General features: G+C 35.1%; 2 protein-coding genes across 4 annotated transcripts in view; one reads left to right on the forward strand and one right to left on the reverse strand.

Annotated features, from left to right (window-relative positions):
- Positions 1-161: 161 nt before the first annotated feature.
- On the reverse strand, positions 162-13,871 carry LOC121424923 (E3 ubiquitin-protein ligase RMND5A-like). Of its 2 annotated transcripts, none has more exons than XM_041620813.1 (9): positions 13,713-13,871; positions 12,561-12,706; positions 10,558-10,695; positions 9,662-9,762; positions 8,165-8,331; positions 5,735-5,900; positions 4,009-4,111; positions 1,610-1,764; positions 162-810 (listed from the first exon to the last, which is right to left on the reverse strand). In XM_041620813.1, exons 1-9 carry the CDS (start codon positions 13,846-13,848, stop codon positions 747-749), a joined length of 1,176 nt encoding a protein of 391 aa, XP_041476747.1. In that variant the 5' UTR covers positions 13,849-13,871; the 3' UTR covers positions 162-746. The 2 variants fall into 2 exon arrangements, with proteins under 2 accessions (XP_041476747.1, XP_041476748.1); XM_041620814.1 differs by lacking the exon at positions 13,713-13,871 and adding an exon at positions 13,442-13,580.
- A 2,741-nt stretch (positions 13,872-16,612) lies between these two features.
- LOC121424982 (coiled-coil domain-containing protein 186-like) overlaps positions 16,613-18,775 on the forward strand; it is a 33,948-nt gene continuing 31,785 nt past the window's right edge. For both annotated transcript variants that reach the window (XM_041620894.1, XM_041620895.1), the window contains exon 1: positions 16,613-16,668. The gene's annotated coding sequence lies outside the window, so the exon portion shown is untranslated. The remainder of the gene's footprint in view (positions 16,669-18,775) is intronic.

The following is an 18,775-nucleotide window of genomic DNA, read 5'->3' on the forward strand; positions in this document are numbered from 1 at the left end:
AAGAATGTTCTGAGTTATACCAGGTGAAAGAGGAGATTCTAAGCATTACATTGATAGTAAATGTGCCTGTCTATTAATAATAATAATAGGTCCATTTATATAGCGCAGCTACTATGTACATATACTCTACTGCGCTTTGATAATTGGTATCATATTATTAGGATGCGATTAAGTTATGATAAATCACTGATAATTCCCAGTGTCTTTTTCACAGGGATGCACTGTATATTTATATGACCAAGATTCCTCTTTATCATACTGTTATCTCAGATTTTTCCTCCACTACTTAAAACAATCATAGGGGGTCACCCCAGTGCACTTGTAGCGCTATCCCTACCTTTGACCGGTTGAAATCAGTTGTTATGGTTTCTCTTACTTGCATTGGAGTGCAACTCGTATTTCCAACAGGGCACATCATCTTTAACCCTTAAAAATGACTTGTGGTAATATGTTCATTTGGGATATAACCTGACTAACTACAAAAGCATCCCATATGCATGATCCAACCAATGTAGTAGTCTTGTGTGTGAATTTGAATTTTGTCGGACGTGTATCAATCAGAAATGATTATTTACGTCTGGGATCGACCTTTAACGTCACCATCCGAAAGACGTGACCAGGGTTAGAAACTCGAACCTCTGCATCAATTTGTAACTTCCCCACGTAGCTTGGATTAAAGGCAACCGCCACAACGCCCAGTTGGTAGAGTAGATTCCTTACAGTCTTATCTTGATATATTGCGTCAGTTACAAATGAAGCTGTTTGGCATCATTTGGTGAAGATTCTACTGGACAATAAGGGCATTTGATCCTGGATATAGAAGAGATTAAAGAACATGGTCAATTATCATTCATCTTTAATTTTCAATACTGGAAAACATTCTGTCATAAAAATAAAACATATAAAAATTTGAAGTACTAAAAAATTAAAATGAAATTGACGCCCCAAAATAACTAAAGAATTAATCCAAGTTTGACATTTTGTAAACAGTAATTTTGGAAATGCTTTCCACCAACTTTTTGCGAAAGATTTATTATCAAGTGGCACCTTTTTATAAAGCAAAATGAATAAAAAAAGAAAAATACATGCCTTTCACTTACATAATCCATGATAATAAAATACAAAAGAATTTTGTCATCTTGCCTCTAAAATATATGTACAACAGCACCCTACAGCTGTCTTAATGTACATGCAAAATTGTGCCTCGATCATGAACTTTTCAGCTGAGGACAAGGGGGGGGGGGGCGGGAGAGTAGGTTGATTTGACACCCTCCCCCTCCCTGTACAAGCTTGGTCTGAAAATCCTGGTTATATAATAATAATAATAATAATAATAATAGGCATTTACATAGCACCATCTATCTAGAAATATTCTATTCCGATGCGCGTTATTATTATTACCCCGGCTTTAGCTCGAGCTGCCTCTCAGCGCTCATGCATTCAAGGAATTAATCCTGGGGTTAAATCTCTGTATTATCGCAGAAAATTGTATTATTTCTTTATTATTAACAATGATTACTATAATTATTGCTATCATCACTTGGAAAAAAAGATATGAACTAGATATATAAACCAGTTGTTATATCTCAGTTAAATGAAGCAGACTTACTTGTTTCCATTGATGAGTTTATTGAGTGAATCTCTTGAGATTGCATGACCACATGCTAAACGCATTGGAGGGTTGTTTTCTGAGGCTTGTTGTCTCAGGATGGGGCAAGCAAATATAGAGTGGTAGCGTTGTCTTGGCTCAAGCTCAACTTCAATCTGAAAGTCAAGACAAAACTCATCAATCTGACATTTGTAAAACAAAATAATACAAGAAATTAGTGAACAAACCACATGTGTCAATTAGGGCTGGGACTAAAACCCGGGTACCCGGGTCCCGCCCGTAAGCGTCGGGTACCCGGGTAGAAAAATCAATACCCGATACCCGAAAATTGCTCACCAGTATAACGTACATTTGATTTGTATTGCGTAGTGTAAGACATTATTGTAAACTCATCACAAAAGTACACAAGTCTCATTTTGAATCTCACCAATTACCCTCGAAATATCCATAAATATACTTGTTTTTCAAGTGATGATGATGTGACTAAGATCGTTCAATCGTCGCCATGTTTCTTTTGCAGCGCAGTGACGTCATCCAGCCACTGCGACGCAAGCCAATTTATGAATGAAAATATAGTAAGCATGCGCATTGCAAGCCTTAGCCCCACGCAGTATTCTGTCAAAACAAGTCTGCAATACTCTGTCACCTCGTACCAAAATCGACCTAGAATTCCACTTTCCTTTATTTCATATGAATTATGAAAGGTATTCTCAGAGGATTCGTTTTCTCACCGATACCACGCAAGTAAGCAAATTTTATTACTTCTTGCTTTTCCGTCAAAATCTTACGAAGTAGCGTCGATGTTGCATCGTGTTTGTGAGTTTGTAAAATCTATCGCTACGTGAACAAAGTCAATTGATTTCCGGGTTTCGGAGCATACGAGGCGCCAGCCAATCACGTTCTTGATACCATTTTCAGTTCATCATAAACCGAAAATGGTAACACGATCGTGATTGGCTGGCGCATTTGACGCTCCGAAACCCGGAAATCAATTGGCTTTGTTAACGTAGCGATAGATTCTACAAACTCACGAACACGACTAATATCGACGCTATACTAAGACGCTAAAGCAAGAGGTAATAAAAATTTGCTTACCTGTGCGGTATCGGTGAGAAAACAGATCCTCTGAGAATACCTTTTATAATTCATATAAAATATAGAAAAGTGGAATTCTAGGTCGATTTTGGTACGAGGTGACAGAGTATTGCAGACTTGTTTCGATAGAATACTGCGTGGCGCACGGGAGGCTTGCAATGCGCATGCTTACTATATTTTCATTCATAAATTGGCTTGCATCGCATTGGCTTGATGACGTCACCTATGGGGTTTTTCCACCAGTCATATTTCGAGCGACATGATTTTCGGGTACCCGGGTACCCGCCCGAAAATTACCACGGGTACCCGAAAAGAAAAAAACCCGAAAGTCCCAGGCCTAGTGTCAATGTAACTATTAGGGTGGCATCAAGTGAGTAAAAAAAAGCCTCATCGGGAAGTAAAATCTAAAAAATAATCATTATGAGATTAAAATTTCTTTGCATGTTACATAGGAAGACTATCATTGTGAAAAGTGCTTTGAACAACTAATTAAGAAGGGAAGTATGCTATATAAATCATATTCAATAAGATCCACTACAAATGATTTCTTCCCACATGCCCTGATATACAAGTTATGCAGGCTTGAGTTTAGTGTTTCGATGACCCAAAATCTTATTGTAAGAACATACATTGATTCTTAGAGGAATTGTGATCATCATTTCTTTGTTATTACTTTGCAGTAGTTGGGATAAAGAGAGATGGGACTGGAGCGAGAGGGAGGCAAAGAAAAAAAGGAGAGATACAGAGAAAGGAAGCAGGGAATTGCAGACCTGCCAACCTCTAGGAATGAAAAATTGTAAACTGTATTTTATAATAAAATGTGTGGCGTACTCGCTCATCGCGGCGCTCAAGCTGCACACAAGCTAAAATGCGCACTGCTCATGCAGATGAAAAAAAAAAACATTGAAACATGTGTATATCTCTCACCCTGGTTTTAAACAAAATGATTGAAAAAAACAAGTTACCTGAAATTACATTGATCTAACAACCATATTTGTGTAAATTTTATGAAATAGAGACATATAGAGATGATTTTTCTCAATAAATTATGAAAAAAAAATTATTAATTTTTTTTCTTCACAAATACGCCTTAAAACCCCCCCCCCAAAACGTACTGCTGTATTTTGGTTGTAAAAACGTAGTAAATACGCCAAAAACGTACTGGTTGGCAGGTCTGGGATTGGGAGAGAGTGGGAGCAGAACAAGAGAGCAGACAGAAGCACTGTGTAAATATGAAAGGAAAGAGAAAGGGGAAAGATGGATGACTATAAAGATATTGGAAGAAGAGACAGGGATATACTCACTGGCAGTTCATCCTTAGCAGTCCACATGACATGGCACTGTCTCTGTTGCATAACCTGTTTGATCTTCTGAAGAGCTGGCAGTGCTATGGTACCTGCTGAAACACTGAAGTAATAACAGAAAAAAAACAATGAGCATGCTATTTGAGATTATAATCCCATCTACCTATGTAAATGATGCATAAGATACATTTTCTAAATCTTTTACGATAGTCATTACTCTAATATTTACATAATATATAAATATACCAAGACGCTCGAGGATCTGGCTGAAAATATTCACATCGAAGGAATATAAAATAGAAACATTCTGCAGAGGCCCACTGCCCAAGGGAGAAAGGTAACATTGACCTGATTGTGAATAATTTGAGCTGATTCTGAGAATGAGTCATTGTAGTTTTAATCAGCCCCTTCCCCCAGTTACTTAGTCTCCAATGCATAAACAAGTGGAATGCCTCTGGCCGTCTCACCTGCATCACGCGGTTCAATATAGCAGCAGTGCTGACTTTGAATACTACTCTAACTCGCACAAGATGTTCAGTGATACATGGTTACTCTTATGTCCACTTTTTATGAACTAGACCAATAAACTTACAGAGATATGGTTATTCAACAAAAAAACCCAACATGGCCAAAGTTCATTGACCTTACATGACCTTTGACCTTGATCATGTGACCTGAAACTCGCACAGGATGTTCAGTGATACTTGATTACTCTTATGTACAAGTTTCATGAATCAGATCCATAAACTTTCAAAGTTATGATGGTAATTCAACAGATACACCCAATTCGGCCAGAGTTCATTGACCTTTGACCTTGGTCATGTGACCTGAAACGCGCACAGGATGTTCAGTGATACTTGATTACTCTAATGTCCAAGTTTAATGAACAAGACCAATAAACTTTCAAAGTTATGATGGTAATTCAACAGATACCCCCGATTCGGCCAAAGTTCATTGACCCTAAATGACCTTAATCATGAGACCTGAAACTCGCACAAAATGTTCAGTGATGCTTGATTACTATTATGTCCAAGTTTCATGAATCAGATCCATAAACTTTCAAAGTTATGATGGGAATTCAACAGATATCCCCAATTCGGCCAAAGTTCATTGACCCTAAATGACCTTTGACCTTGGTCATGTGATGTGAAACTCATGCAGGATGTTCAGTGATACTTGATTAACCTTATGTCCAAGTTTCATGAACTAGGTCCATATATTTTCTAAGTTATGATGACATTTCAAAAACTTAACCTCAGGTTAAGATGTGATGTTGACGCCGCCGCCGTCGGAAAAGCGGCGCCTATAGTCTCACTCTGCTTCGCAGGTGAGACAAAAAACTTAGTCTTTTATTGAGGTCAAGTAAATACAAAATTAAAAATTATTAAACATAAGTCATCCTTATCCCTTCCCCAATTTCTTCAATGGATTTCAAATTTTCATTAGATATTTCCCCTTCTCAAAACAAAATATAAAACAATGATAGATGGGAGCAAGGGTGGTGGCAGGTTATTTTGATAGGGTTAAGATAACCTTAAGCTGACAGCTTTTTTTAAATTGAATAGGGGTATTATAGTTACAAGACTAAGACTTTTTTATAGCATTTTTTTATTGTTTCTTCCCTTTCTCTCTCATGGTTTTCTCTTTTTTTTTCACAAAATAACAATGGGGGGGGGGGGTGAAGTGCCGCCCTTTGTCTGCCATTATCCCTGCATCGTAGACCTACCCCACTGTAAGAGGACTTTCAATAGACAAGCCCAAGAGGGAGCAGGCATCCTGGGTAAAGACGTCACATATTTCCAACCAGTTAACAGGATCTAAGAGACGTGCGTAAGGTGAGGCTTCCAAGCCTTGACGGATGTACAGGAAACTACCCATCAAGACCTGCAATTCTGTTGTTCAAAATGGGAGACAGAATAGATCAATGTGGTAAAATTTTTATTGTAATTATTGTTATTCATTTTACCAATATAAAAAGCACAAATACAATACAGCAAAGGAACAAGTACAGTAAGTGTCAACATAATGTGGTTAGTAATTGTGACTCTTTAAACTCAATGCTTCCATGTAGCACTCTCTAAAATGTTAAGGGGAATTTCACCCTGAAGAAAACTTTGTTGTAAAAATAGCAGAAAAAATAGTAAAAAATATCGGTGAAGGTTTAAAGAAAATCCGTTAAAGAGTAAGAAAGTTATTAGAGTTCAAAGTTTTGGATTTGTGACGTCATAAACGAGCAGCTGCCCCATGTGTTATGTAATATAAAATGCATGAATTTCAAATTTTGTATGGTTCCTGATGACTTAATTTTGTTTTCTTTTCATGATCGGGTGTGAAATGATTTGTCTATTGATATACTAAAGGTACAGTGAAAACCGTTTTCAATTTTCTGAGAAAATGACATTTTATTGATTTTTTTACCATTCGCTATGTAGGAATGCTGCTCGCATATGACGTCACAAATCAAATAATTGAAATTCTAATAACTTTTTATTTGATGAATTTTTCTCAAACCTTCGGCAATATTTTTTATTATTTTTTCTGCTATTTTTACAATAAACTTTTTGTCAAGGTGAACTTCCCCTTTAATGGTGTTGTAGTGACGAAACACCATTTTTCTACCACCTTTGCGGATACTGTAGATGCGGATTAATTAAATTGAATACTTGAGTGAAATGTCATTGAAATGGAACCATAAGGATTTATTTCTTCTTAAATAAAAGTTAATGGAAATTATTGTTTAAAAGGAGTATTAATGAAATGAAAATTCCCTTGATTCACCAAAGTTATAATATATTTGTTCAGTTCAGCAGAATTGTTTTTATGTTGTTGGTTTGAAAAAGGAAGTATATTGGAAGAGAAATGCACGAATACTGATGCTGGTTGTTTTTGGTGACGCGTTGGGCCACACCCCACGCTACACCTTCATTGGCATACCAGAAATAGCAGCTGACAGGCGTCTGGGCACTTAACGCATCTTAACGCTAAATGCTGTTGGCATAGCCAAGTTTTTTTTACTGTTTTGAACATGGTATGTAGCAATTCATTAAACTCACATTAGCATTATCAATTGTAGCGATTATTAGTCGAAAGATATAGTAATTAAATTTTGTACAATTTGCCTCATGTGTAGAATAATTGGGTTTATATAGCCCTAGTTTGTTCCAAAGACAGGGGGCAAGAGATTGAAAGGAGTTGAAACCAGACCGTTTTCTGGATTTTGGAATGACATAGGAAGGAGCAGCTGTAGAACAAAGATAGTATGTAGAATCCAATCAAATTACCCTCAAAGTGTTTGTATGAATTAGAAATATGTGCCAAAGTCATTCTGCTTCAGGCAAGACAGCAGGGTTTTCTTTTAAAGCAATATTAAAACACTGTCCCACTTATGCTTATCTATGTTCATGATATCCGGTATGACTGTTTTTTTTTTAGTTTAGATTTCATTGATTCCACCAAATTAGATCTAGATCTACCATGATATGGTTACAATAAACCTTGATCTAAAAGGGGAATCAAACCTTTGGAAAAAGTAGGCTTGTGTCAAAACAGAAAAATCAAATAAATCAAAATAAAGTTTGAGAAAAATTGGATAAATAATAAGTTATGAGCATTTGAATATTTCAATCACTATTGCTATGGAGATCCTCCCATTGGCAATGTGACCAGGATGTGTGATGTCACATGTGAACAACTTTCCCTTTGATGGACTATAAAATACCCCCAAAATGTCTCTTTTTTTGCTTGTTCTTAAGGTGATACAAACTCTTCATCCATGATGTATTCTTTAAAAATCTGTATTACATGCCCTCCTATAAAAAGAGTACATGACCTAGATGTGACAAAAGAGGCAGTTTAAGTGAAACAAGTGGAATGCCTCTGGCGTTCTCACCTGCATCAGTAATGGGGAGAGTTGTTCACAGGTGACATCACACATCTTTGTCGCATTTCCAATATAAAGATCTCCATAGCATTAGTGATCGCAATATTCAAATGCTCATAACTTTCTCGATGCAACTATTTTCCTTTACCTTTAGAGGCTGCCTAAAGGACTCTGAAGGCTGATAAAGTATGGATAAATGTATCTTTGAATGGTAATAGTTTCTCAATGACTTTAGAACATTTGAATCATATCCTACTTTTACATTTGCCTTCTCACCTTTTTCATGGGCTCCTGCAAACTGTGAGAAATGACGTGCATAAAGGAGAGCTTCAATCTGCTTCTCTGGACCTTGCCGTATGAGCTCTATGAAGTGTAACCTGTGTAACTTGAATTCCAGTGAACTGTTCTGTGACCTGAGTTGCTCCCTGTGATTTGCTGCCCATCTGAAAAAAGAATAGTCGGATAAAATACATGTAACTTTGAATTTACTATAAAGGAGAAAACTAAAATCTGTAATCACAGTTCTAGATAAACATGTATGGCCTTGAAACTCATTAATCTAGCTTATTGGATCACTGAATTGCTAATAAAAAAAATTTAAATATTCAAAGTAGAAAAATTTCTGGATTGTCCCTTGTAAAGGCATGTTTGATCTGGTAAACGAGTTGGACATCTAAATATGGCATCTTATTTAATGACTACCTTTAAAGAAAAGTGACTTCCCATGATTTCCTTCCATAATAAAATTACTTTCACTTCATCAATATGTGCAATGGCAAGCACTAGTAAGCATTTAAAGGACAAGTCCACCCCAGCAAAAACTTGATTTGAATAAAAAGAGAAAAATTGAACAAGCAAAACACTGAAAATTTCATCAAAATCGGATGTAAAATAAGAAAGTTATGGCATTTTAAAGTTTCGCTTCATTTCACAAAACAGTTATATGCACATCTCGGTCGGTATGCAAATGAGGAACTGATGACATCACTCACTCACTATTTCTTTTGCATTTTATTGTATGAATATATGAAATATTTTGATTTTTTCGTCATTGTCATGTGAAATGAAGTTTCATTCCTCCCTGAACACGTGGAATTCCATTATTTTAACATTTTGTGCTTCAGGCAAGGAGGTCCTAATCATCAAATTCGTAAAAATTGAAATATTGTATAATTCAAACAATAAAAAACAAAAGAAATAGTGAGTAAGTGACATCATCGACTCTCTCATTTGGATGTAACTGGCTCGTTCATATAACTATTTTGTTAAAAATAAGCGAAACTTTGAAATGTCATAACTTTCTTATTTTACATTCGATTTTGATGAAATCTTCAGCATTGTGCTTGTCTGATTTTTCTCTATTGATTCAAGTCAACATTTTTCTGAGGTGGACTTGACCTTTAAACATAAATGCCCTGGTTTATCAAGAGAGATTTAAATTTGAGGCAATAGTAGTGTAATGCCGTACAATCTTTTCAAGCTGTAATTTACATGTAACTTAATCCATTAAGTAATGCCATTAGATTTCATCATTTAAAAAAGGTGTATTTATTAAAAACTTAATATTGGTTGAGTGACAACTTATAATCATTCTTTTTATAAATTTGTTACCTTGGCTTATGCAAGAGAATTCACCAAGAAATATCTTGTCAAAAGTGTTAAGCATCTGTTCTCAGAAATTGTCTTCCTGAGTTCCCACTATATAAACCTATGCATGGTTTAACAAATATAACTATTCCATCATAACTAATAGTATCATGGCCAATTTCTTACTGTAATGCTGGTTGCAGATTCTTCTCCTGCAGTGCAGCAAGGATTCTGTTGATTTCTACAAATGGTTCTTTAGCAGAGTCTGACACATCAAGATTGGATTCCTGGATAAACCGAAACAAGACAAGCCATCATCAGTAACATTTCACTTGTCAAATCCAATAAATATACATTATTTGCATTTTTTATACTTTACTTTAAATCAACCTTGCTCCATAGGATTTATATTCTAAGTTCCTGATTAAAGTGATATTGGGCATAATATAGCCTTGTTCTCGTCATGAAAATGCAATCCAAAGATCTGAAAACAAAATTATAATGGTTGACTGATTTCACAAAATACCAAATTTTGATTTTTCAACTCTTACTCTATTCTATTGTTTTTTATTTATTTATTTATTTATTCATTAGAACATATTTAATCAGGTACAAAAGATCAGTATAAAACTGTTTTTCATCAATGACCTGACGAAAACATAAAGAATAACATGAATCATCACATCATACATGAAAATTAAGTCAAAAATCTAAATCAAAGATAACAATACTTAGTACCATAAATAAACAAATATCGTTACTTAAATGGTAATATTAATCCAACTAAAATATTTCAAATCATTAAAAGGGAACAGTAACTAACTTTAATACTACTAATTGTATAATTTATTCGCTGATAAAAACAATGAACAATGAAATAATTCTGGCACAATAGAAAATCGAGTGAAAAAAAATGGCAATCAGTTATAAATATATGTCTAAATGTATGGCTCTTATCAATAAAACTTGAACTTAACTTATTACTTGTTTTTGATAAATATTTCCAAAAATAAATATATCATCAATCCATAAATGTGGTTATGATTTATGACAGATGTAAACATGTAGCATAATAAGCTCACCTGAGATAGATTTTCTGCAATGTCTAGCATACCCTGCCTTAGAAAGTGTTCAAAGATGACTGTATTGAGGAGTTTCATGCGGTCTTCATTGCCATACGTTGGGTCTTGGTTCAGGTCTATCAATTCACTTACAAAATTCTGTTACAGAGATAAAAAGAGCATTTGACAACATCGTACATGTAAAACTGAATTAAAAAAAAACATCCCCAAAAGAAAAAAAAAGTATCTGATATCAGTACATAAACATACCATAAACACATGAACATTAATGAAGAAATAGAAATAAACTATAAGATTGCAAATTTTCATAAAAATACAACTGACACAAAAAGGGAATACATTTCCACTTAAATACCTATGATCTAATAAACATTATTGGAAACAGAGATAGAGGCTTGTTCATATTCTTGCCATTTCAGAATACATGCAGTCCATGTACCCACCCCCCCCCAAAAAAAAGGGAAAGAAATAATAACAAGTGGAATGCCTCTGGCCGTCTCACCTGCATCACGCAGTTCAATATAGCAGCAGTGCTGACTTTGCATACTACTCTAACTCGCACAAGATGTTCAGTGATACATGGTTACTCTTATGTCCTCTTTTTATGAACTAGACCAATAAACTTACAGAGATATGATGGTTATTCAACAAAAAACCCCAACGTGGCCAAAGTTCATTGACCTTACATGACCTGTGACCTTGATCATGTGACCTGAAACTCGAACAGGATGTTCAGTGATACTTGATTACTCTTATGTACAAGTTTCATGAATCAGATCCATAAACTTTCAAAGTTATGATGGTAATTCAACAGATACACCCAATTCGGCTAAAGTTCATTGACCTTTGACCTTGGTCATGTGACGTGAAACACGCACAGGATGTTCAGTGATACTTGATTACTCTAATGTCCAAGTTTAATGAACTAGACCAATAAACTTTCAAAGTTATGATGGTAATTCAACAGATACCCCCGATTCGGCCAAAGTTCATTGACCCTAAATGACCTTTGACCTTAATCATGAGACCTGAAACTTGCACAAAATGTTCAGTGATGCTTGATTACTATTATGTCCAAGTTTCATGAATCAGATCCATAAACTTTCAAAGTTATGATGGGAATTAAACAGATATCCCCAATTCGGCCAAAGTTCATTGACCCTAAATGACCTTTGACCTTGATCATGAGACCTGAAACTTGCACAAAATGTTCAGTGATGCTTGATTACTATTATGTCCAAGTTTCATGAATCAGATCCATAAACTTTCAAAGTTATGATGGGAATTCAACAGATATCCCCAATTCGGCCAAAGTTCATTGACCCTAAATGACCTTTGACCTTGGTCATGTGACGTGAAACTCATGCAGGATGTTCAGTGATACTTGATTAACCTTATGTCCAAGTTTCATGAACTAGGTCCATATATTTTCTAAGTTATGATGACATTTCAAAAACTTAACCTCAGGTTAAGATTTCGATGTTGATTCCTCCAACATGGTCTAAGTTCATTGACCCTAAATGACCTTTGACCTTGGTCATGTGACATGAAACTCTAATAGGATGTTCAGTAATACTTGATTAACCTTATGGCCAAGTTTTATTAACTAGGTCCATATACTTTCTAAGTTATGATGTCATTTCAAAAACTTAACCTCAGGTTAAGATTTGATGTTGACGCCGCCGCCGCCGTCGGAAAAGCGGCGCCTATAGTCTCACTTTGCTTCGCAGGTGAGACAATAAAAACAACCATGGATCCTACTGTAGTAGGATCCATGAAACAACTAAATATTAAAATAAATATGTATATAAATAAAATGAATAAAAAAAAATTTTTGGAAAGAAAAACCCCCCAAAAGTTTCTCAAGATGAATTAAAAATGGCATGGGAGGATGGGAAGAAAATGAAGAAAAAGAAGAATAGGAATAAGTGTTAAAATGAGGATGAGGGAGAGCAAAAAAAAAGATCCTTGTAAATGCAAAAGAAATGAAATTTGCTACTTACTTTGTCTATTGATTTTCCTACTTTGGAGACACTACTATGAATATCTTTATGTTCATTACTAAGTCTGGATGTTATCTCTCTTACACGCTTTATACTGGATGACAGCAGGTGATTATGAAACAGATTGAATTGGTCATCATGGGGAGCTGAAAAGAAAATAAAAACAAAATAAACTTAATTTACTTCTTGAGTCAAAGAATATCCTGTGTTATTAACAATATAGTTTATAAGGGAAAGTGGTGAAAATCATATTATTTATCATGATAGTGGCGACCATGGAAACATTGTCTTGCACTGAATGTGTGTGATTTAATTTTTAGAGGTCTGCGTGTAACAATAAGATGCATGATTATTAATTAATGACATGTATGTCTAGGACCAATATTTAACAGCACCATCTTCTAAATGCAATGGTCCCCTCCAACACACCAGTACGACAGTACACCAGACGGTGGACTGTACTGTTTCCAGAAGAACAGAAGGAAAAATAAACCTAAATTTCACAGAAAAGGTATACCCAGTTGTTGTGTGTCCAGACGATCAATTTTAGAAAGTCATTTGGAAAAATTTACAAGCGAAGTTTCATCAATTTTTAGTACAAAATGTTAGGAAATATTATAGAGAACAAGATGATTACTTCCATTGAATTCACATTTTTAGTGTAATCCAAAGACAAAAAAGAAGGCTTCAAAAATATAAAATGTCCGGACACCTGACCCCCCCCATCCTACACTACACTTACACAGCGCCAGAGGTGGAAAAAAGGTCTTCATAATCGTATCATTTGAATTGTTATATAGTTAGGCCCTATATACGATTCAAATTTAAGTTAAAGGCATAAAATAAAATATTTAATTTAATCTATTACAAGATCTACAGACCGGTACATGTAGTTGTGGCATATTCGATTTGGTCTAAGCCCACTGCACTGGCTGCACTCAGTAACAAAGCAACATAGCCATAGGCCCTACATGTACACAGCACAGATAGACCACTCACACGCATTGCGAGGTTAACACAGCACAGACAGACTGGCGTGAGCAAGATAGACAAAGCCAGTGACTGTTGTTGTGCTGTACAACTTCAAGTGTTAATCATGACACTAAACCAAGGCGCAGTGTTTTGTTAGACTTTTGGATCGGATCTACTTACACTTTGACAATTCTTCTTGCACAGATGCAAGGTTTTCTATTAATTCATCTAATGTTCTCTCAGCATGATTCAAAACACCGTGAAATTTCCCAATAACTTTATCAGCTTCTCTCTCGACATTCATGCAAGCTTCCATTTTCAACAATCAACAATATGTAGTATGGAACGCCTTTCTTGTTTACAGGAATTTTAATTTCGTTGACTTGGGAAGGGGGGGGGGGGGGGGGGGGGTCTGGTACCGGGGGCTGGTAGGCCCTACTACTTATCTTAAAACACAAAGCAATGATGCAATTAATTCACAGCAGATTGGGAAAGTCTCAGATCAGTGTAAAATATAGATAGATATTTATTTTATTTATTTATTAGAACATAATTAATCAGGTACAAAAGATCAGCAAAAACTGTTTTTCATCAATGACCAGATGAAAATATAAAGAACAACATAAATCATCATATCATACATGAAAATAAAGTCAAAATCTAAGTCAAAGATAACAACACATAAATAAACAAATATTGTTACTTAAATGATAATATGAATCAAATTAGCCAAAATATTTTATCAAAAGGGAACAGTTACTCCTTTTAAAACTATAAATTGTATAATTTATTCGCTGATAAAAACACTGAACAATGAAATAACTATTGCATTATATTAATGGCAATCGGTTATAAATATATGTCTAACTATAAAATATAGATAGATAGACAGACAGACAGGCAGACAGACAGACAGACAGACAGACATACAGACAGACCCGGGAGACAGACAGACAGATAGATAGATAGATAGATTAGATAGATAGATAGATAGATAGATAGATTAGATAGATAGATAGATAGATAGATATAGAGAGAGCTTTGCACCCCCGGGTTTGCACCTATAGGTGATTTAGGCCTACACAATTATTTTGCTCAATATACATCAAATATTGAAGTCAATACGCATTTCAGCTCGGCAAATCGAACTTTCAATATTTTGTTTGATTTACAAATTGATTTTCAAAAAGTGCTCTGTTACTGAATGTTTAATGGTCTGAATATTAACATTTTCTACTCGCTCTGCGCGCTCGCAAAATTTGATTTGTCAGATACCTATTATTTTCCTGTAATTTCATAAAGTTCAAAAAAATTCCTTTTCACGTCAGTGTTTCAAAACGTATCAGCTAGCGCTGTACGCTGGCACTTTGATTGGTGCGTTATGTATATTATTCAATATTAATTCTATAACAAACTACTTAAAATCCCCAGTGACAGTTTAAAAGAAAAATTCGGCTCGCGATTTGCGCTGCGCTCCGGCATTGATTGTTGAAAATATCGGGGAAAGTATTTAGCTCATGCATCTTATTCATAATTACAAAAATACTTTAAATGTCCAGTTTCAATATTGTCAGATTTTGCGGTCTCATTTTTTAGGCATGTTTAGGCTATTTAACAATCAAGTTGTCCTTTTTTCAGAATGGAGATACATCGACAAGTTTCATCTCGCGCTTAGGAAGAGAAATAGGAAGATAGCGGAAGATAGTCACCATTTTCATATGATGACAGAATGTTCTTAGAATGCCCGATCCTATGTCAAAACTCAAAGTAATAATAATGAAACATATCAGCTCTTTTTTTAACTGTGATCCATATCCACCTCAAAATTTTCCTACAAAGTGCTGACCCTTCTAGAACGGAATTAAGCTCGCGCTTCGCGCTCGCTTTATTGATTTTCATGATAAAAAAGGTATTTAGTATGCCCAGATTCTAGGTCGGATCGGAAACACGCGCGCGCATATTTTTTAGATTCATATTTTTAAATGTTTTTTATTCAGATACGCAGCTTGTTCTCTACTTAAATCATCCTGTTACAGATCACAATATCATTTTTTTTTCTGTTCGCGCTTTGCGCTCGCCATTTTAAAGTCGGAAGATTTCCCAAATTACTCATCCTTTTCGTGATTTCGGAATCCTTAAGTTTTGATTGGCTGTTGATCATCATTACCATATAGTTATACAATTGGGTGGCAAAGTTACCGTAACGCCTTATAACGGGCCCTGATGCGGATACGCGCCTGTAATATCTCATATTTATTAACAGATAGAACTTTCGAGAAATGTCAATTGATTGGCATTTTTATCACCTCATCGTTTTTATCATACAAATGATTGTTATTCTAACTTATCATTTATTGTAATCGTCATATTATCATCAATGTTTTTTTAATGAATAAGATTGTTGATTTTGTTAAATCGTCTTTAGATTATCATCAATCATCGTCGATCATCATCATCATCATCATCATCACCACCATCATCATCATCATCATTATCATCATCATCCTCATCGTCCTCATCATGTCACTCATGTTAGTAGTATAGCAGGATAAGGTTCACAATCCTGTATGAAGCTAAAAGAAAAACAAAATGATGTAAAATATTTTTTGGCCTATTCTTTTTTGTTTGTGTGTGGCAGCAGATCCCTAGAACTAAATTCGTGAGAAAAATGTTTAAAAATAAACATTTTTCTCACGAATAAAATCCAACATTTTGCTTACCATAACAATGAGTAAATACGGAAGTAATCACGTGATCGATGACGATCTCATTTTTTTTCTGACTTTATTTTTATGAATGCATTCTGGACAGCTGTGTGTATCGAAATGGGATGGGTGAGGCAGACGTTCATGACAGATAATTTCCTTGAAATCATAGAGTTAGAATAAACTCGATTGATTTGTTGACACTGCAAAGTTTCACAAATTCAAGACATATTCACGACTCTGCTCAGCGCAGCTCAGCCTCAGCGGGGGACGTGGACCGAGTCTCACTGCTGCTGACTGATCCTGTGTCATCGGCATTCGGTCGTGACGTTCCAGTGCCAACGGCAGTGCAACCCAGTGACAGCAGTGCAGTGGAGTCGTTTGACGTCACCTCATCCTCGGGCACGGGCCGCTGAGCTTGGCCTGGCCTGGTGCGGCCTGGTGAGTGCCTGAGTGGTATCTGGTCTATGGATGGTAGTGGATCGTATTACCGAACACTTTTCATGACTTTGATCATATCAAACACATTACCGTATTCCAATTAAATTCACCAAACTTTCACCATAAATACACAAATACTGCTACCTACAAAATATAAATATGCAGAAATTTTGCCTAACGTTAAATTGTTTTTCATATGACATCAGTTTCCAATCGGACCTCTCTTCGCAAGTGAAATATTTTGGTCACTTGAAAAAGGTATCGTACATGTATTACCGAACGTGTGTTTTCTAATTCTATGGGAAAACAAAGTCACTGATGAGCAATTTTGACCATATTTTACTGTTCTGAATTTGAGGATATAAAGACTTCGAAATTGTGTTTTTAATTATTTTTCATCATTTTTCTATTCAAGTTCCCTTTGAAAGGATGTTGCAAAGGTGTGAGTGTATTTGATTATTTTCTGACGCATATGATGCGCGCATTCGGTAATACAATCACTATACTGTATGGTTGGAACTACCCCTTATCGACCACCTAATCTTCTAAGCATTATATCTGCGAAAATATTCATCAATTTTACCCAGTTTTCATCTCATTTGTGCAGAAAATTGAGCAGATCAGATTCCCATGTTTCTCACGGCGACTCCGATTCAATCAGCTTATATATCGACGAACAACGAATGCGACGATTTTACATTTGCTCATTTTTGTTCTCAGTTACATCTCCATGTGTTGCAAAACAAGGGTGGCAATTGTAGCTTATTTTTTTTTTTTCTATGGGACAAATGCTTGATTTTTTTACACTGTCAGTTTCCAATACAGCTATTCATTATATAACTTGGCTCTCATGTAAATTTGATTCTTGAAATCATTCTTTCTTAATTAAAAATAGAGATTGAAAAATGAAAATATTCTTGCCATATTACTTTCCACCAATAGAGGGTGTACACAAAAATATGCCAAAAATTCAAGTTTTTGAGCGCTCTGGTGAATACAAAAATTATTCCCAAGTTACTAATAAAAATAAATTGCAACTGTATGGAAATTAGTAATTTTGGTCACAAACGTGATGTTTTAATGATTTTTTAAAGTGTGTTCTATGTACTGCATTGGCATACCATAGTCCTACCTGTAGATTCCCCACAGGCAGGATGGTTGCAGTGAACAAGTGATTGACATCTTGCACAGGCCTTCATAGACATGTAAGAGAACAAAGTAAACAAAGTTGGATTTCCGTAGGAAGTAGGAAATCCATCTTTTCATAACAATCGCGTGAATTACGTTTATTTTATTAATTTCTACACCTTCCTACGCCTAATGCATAGAAAGGTTTTCAAAAATGTTAGTTAAAAATGTAAAAAAAAAGGTTTCTTACCGAACTGATACCGTGTAGACCCCTTGATTCACATGTAAACAACGGAAATACAATAGCGTCGACCCTTGAACCGCTTATGTATGACGTACTTCTGGCTAGCAATGCCGTCTTGAAGAACAATTTATAGATAAAAATTACTATTTTACAAATACCAAAATTTATTACATAATTATAAATGTTAGTATCATACCGATTCTTTATAATTGAAAAAAAATATAATTAAAAAGGTTAAAAATGAGAGGTTTCTTACCAGACCGATCTCGTGTAGATCCCGCAATCCATTAGTATACACCGTACATACAATAGGCTTGACCATTGAACCGCGTTATGACATACATGTACGTAGCTTCGGAAAGCCACGTTACAAAATGCCGATTTGAAGAACAATCCATAGATAAAAATTATCATTTAACAAATGATAAAATTTAAATCTTGATTATGAATAATCATTATTGTAATATTGTTTAATAAGTGGTAAAAATTGTTAATTTTATTTTATTGTAATCCTTTATGTTTGGTGTTGAAATCAATAAATGAACTTGAAACTTTATACTTGGTTAATTCTTACTTAGCCATATTTCTAGAGTAAAAAGTGGCTTAGCTCAATTTTAAGAAGCACGGTCACCGAGAAATGCGCTAAAAATGCAGAAATCTATTTATTCAACAAACGCTTTTTAACAAATGCATATTTCATTTTGTGAAAAGACATTTTAGACCTA

Source organism: Lytechinus variegatus, chromosome 12, assembly GCF_018143015.1.
Source record: "Lytechinus variegatus isolate NC3 chromosome 12, Lvar_3.0, whole genome shotgun sequence".
NCBI lineage: Eukaryota > Metazoa > Echinodermata > Echinoidea > Temnopleuroida > Toxopneustidae > Lytechinus > Lytechinus variegatus.

What these genes read in the sequence shown, in the direction of transcription:
- LOC121424923 (XM_041620813.1), bottom strand. Translation starts at nt 13,848, where the DNA reads ATGGAAGCTTGCATGAATGTCGAGAGAGAAGCTGATAAAGTTATTGGG. An exon ending in AATCTGCAACCAGCATTACA is followed by an intron (nt 8,332 to 9,661) that starts GTAAGAAATTGG and finishes TTCTTTTTTCAG; the next exon opens with ATGGGCAGCAAATCACAGGG. An exon ending in TGCAGGAGCCCATGAAAAAG is followed by an intron (nt 5,901 to 8,164) that starts GTGAGAAGGCAA and finishes TTTGAACAACAG; the next exon opens with AATTGCAGGTCTTGATGGGT.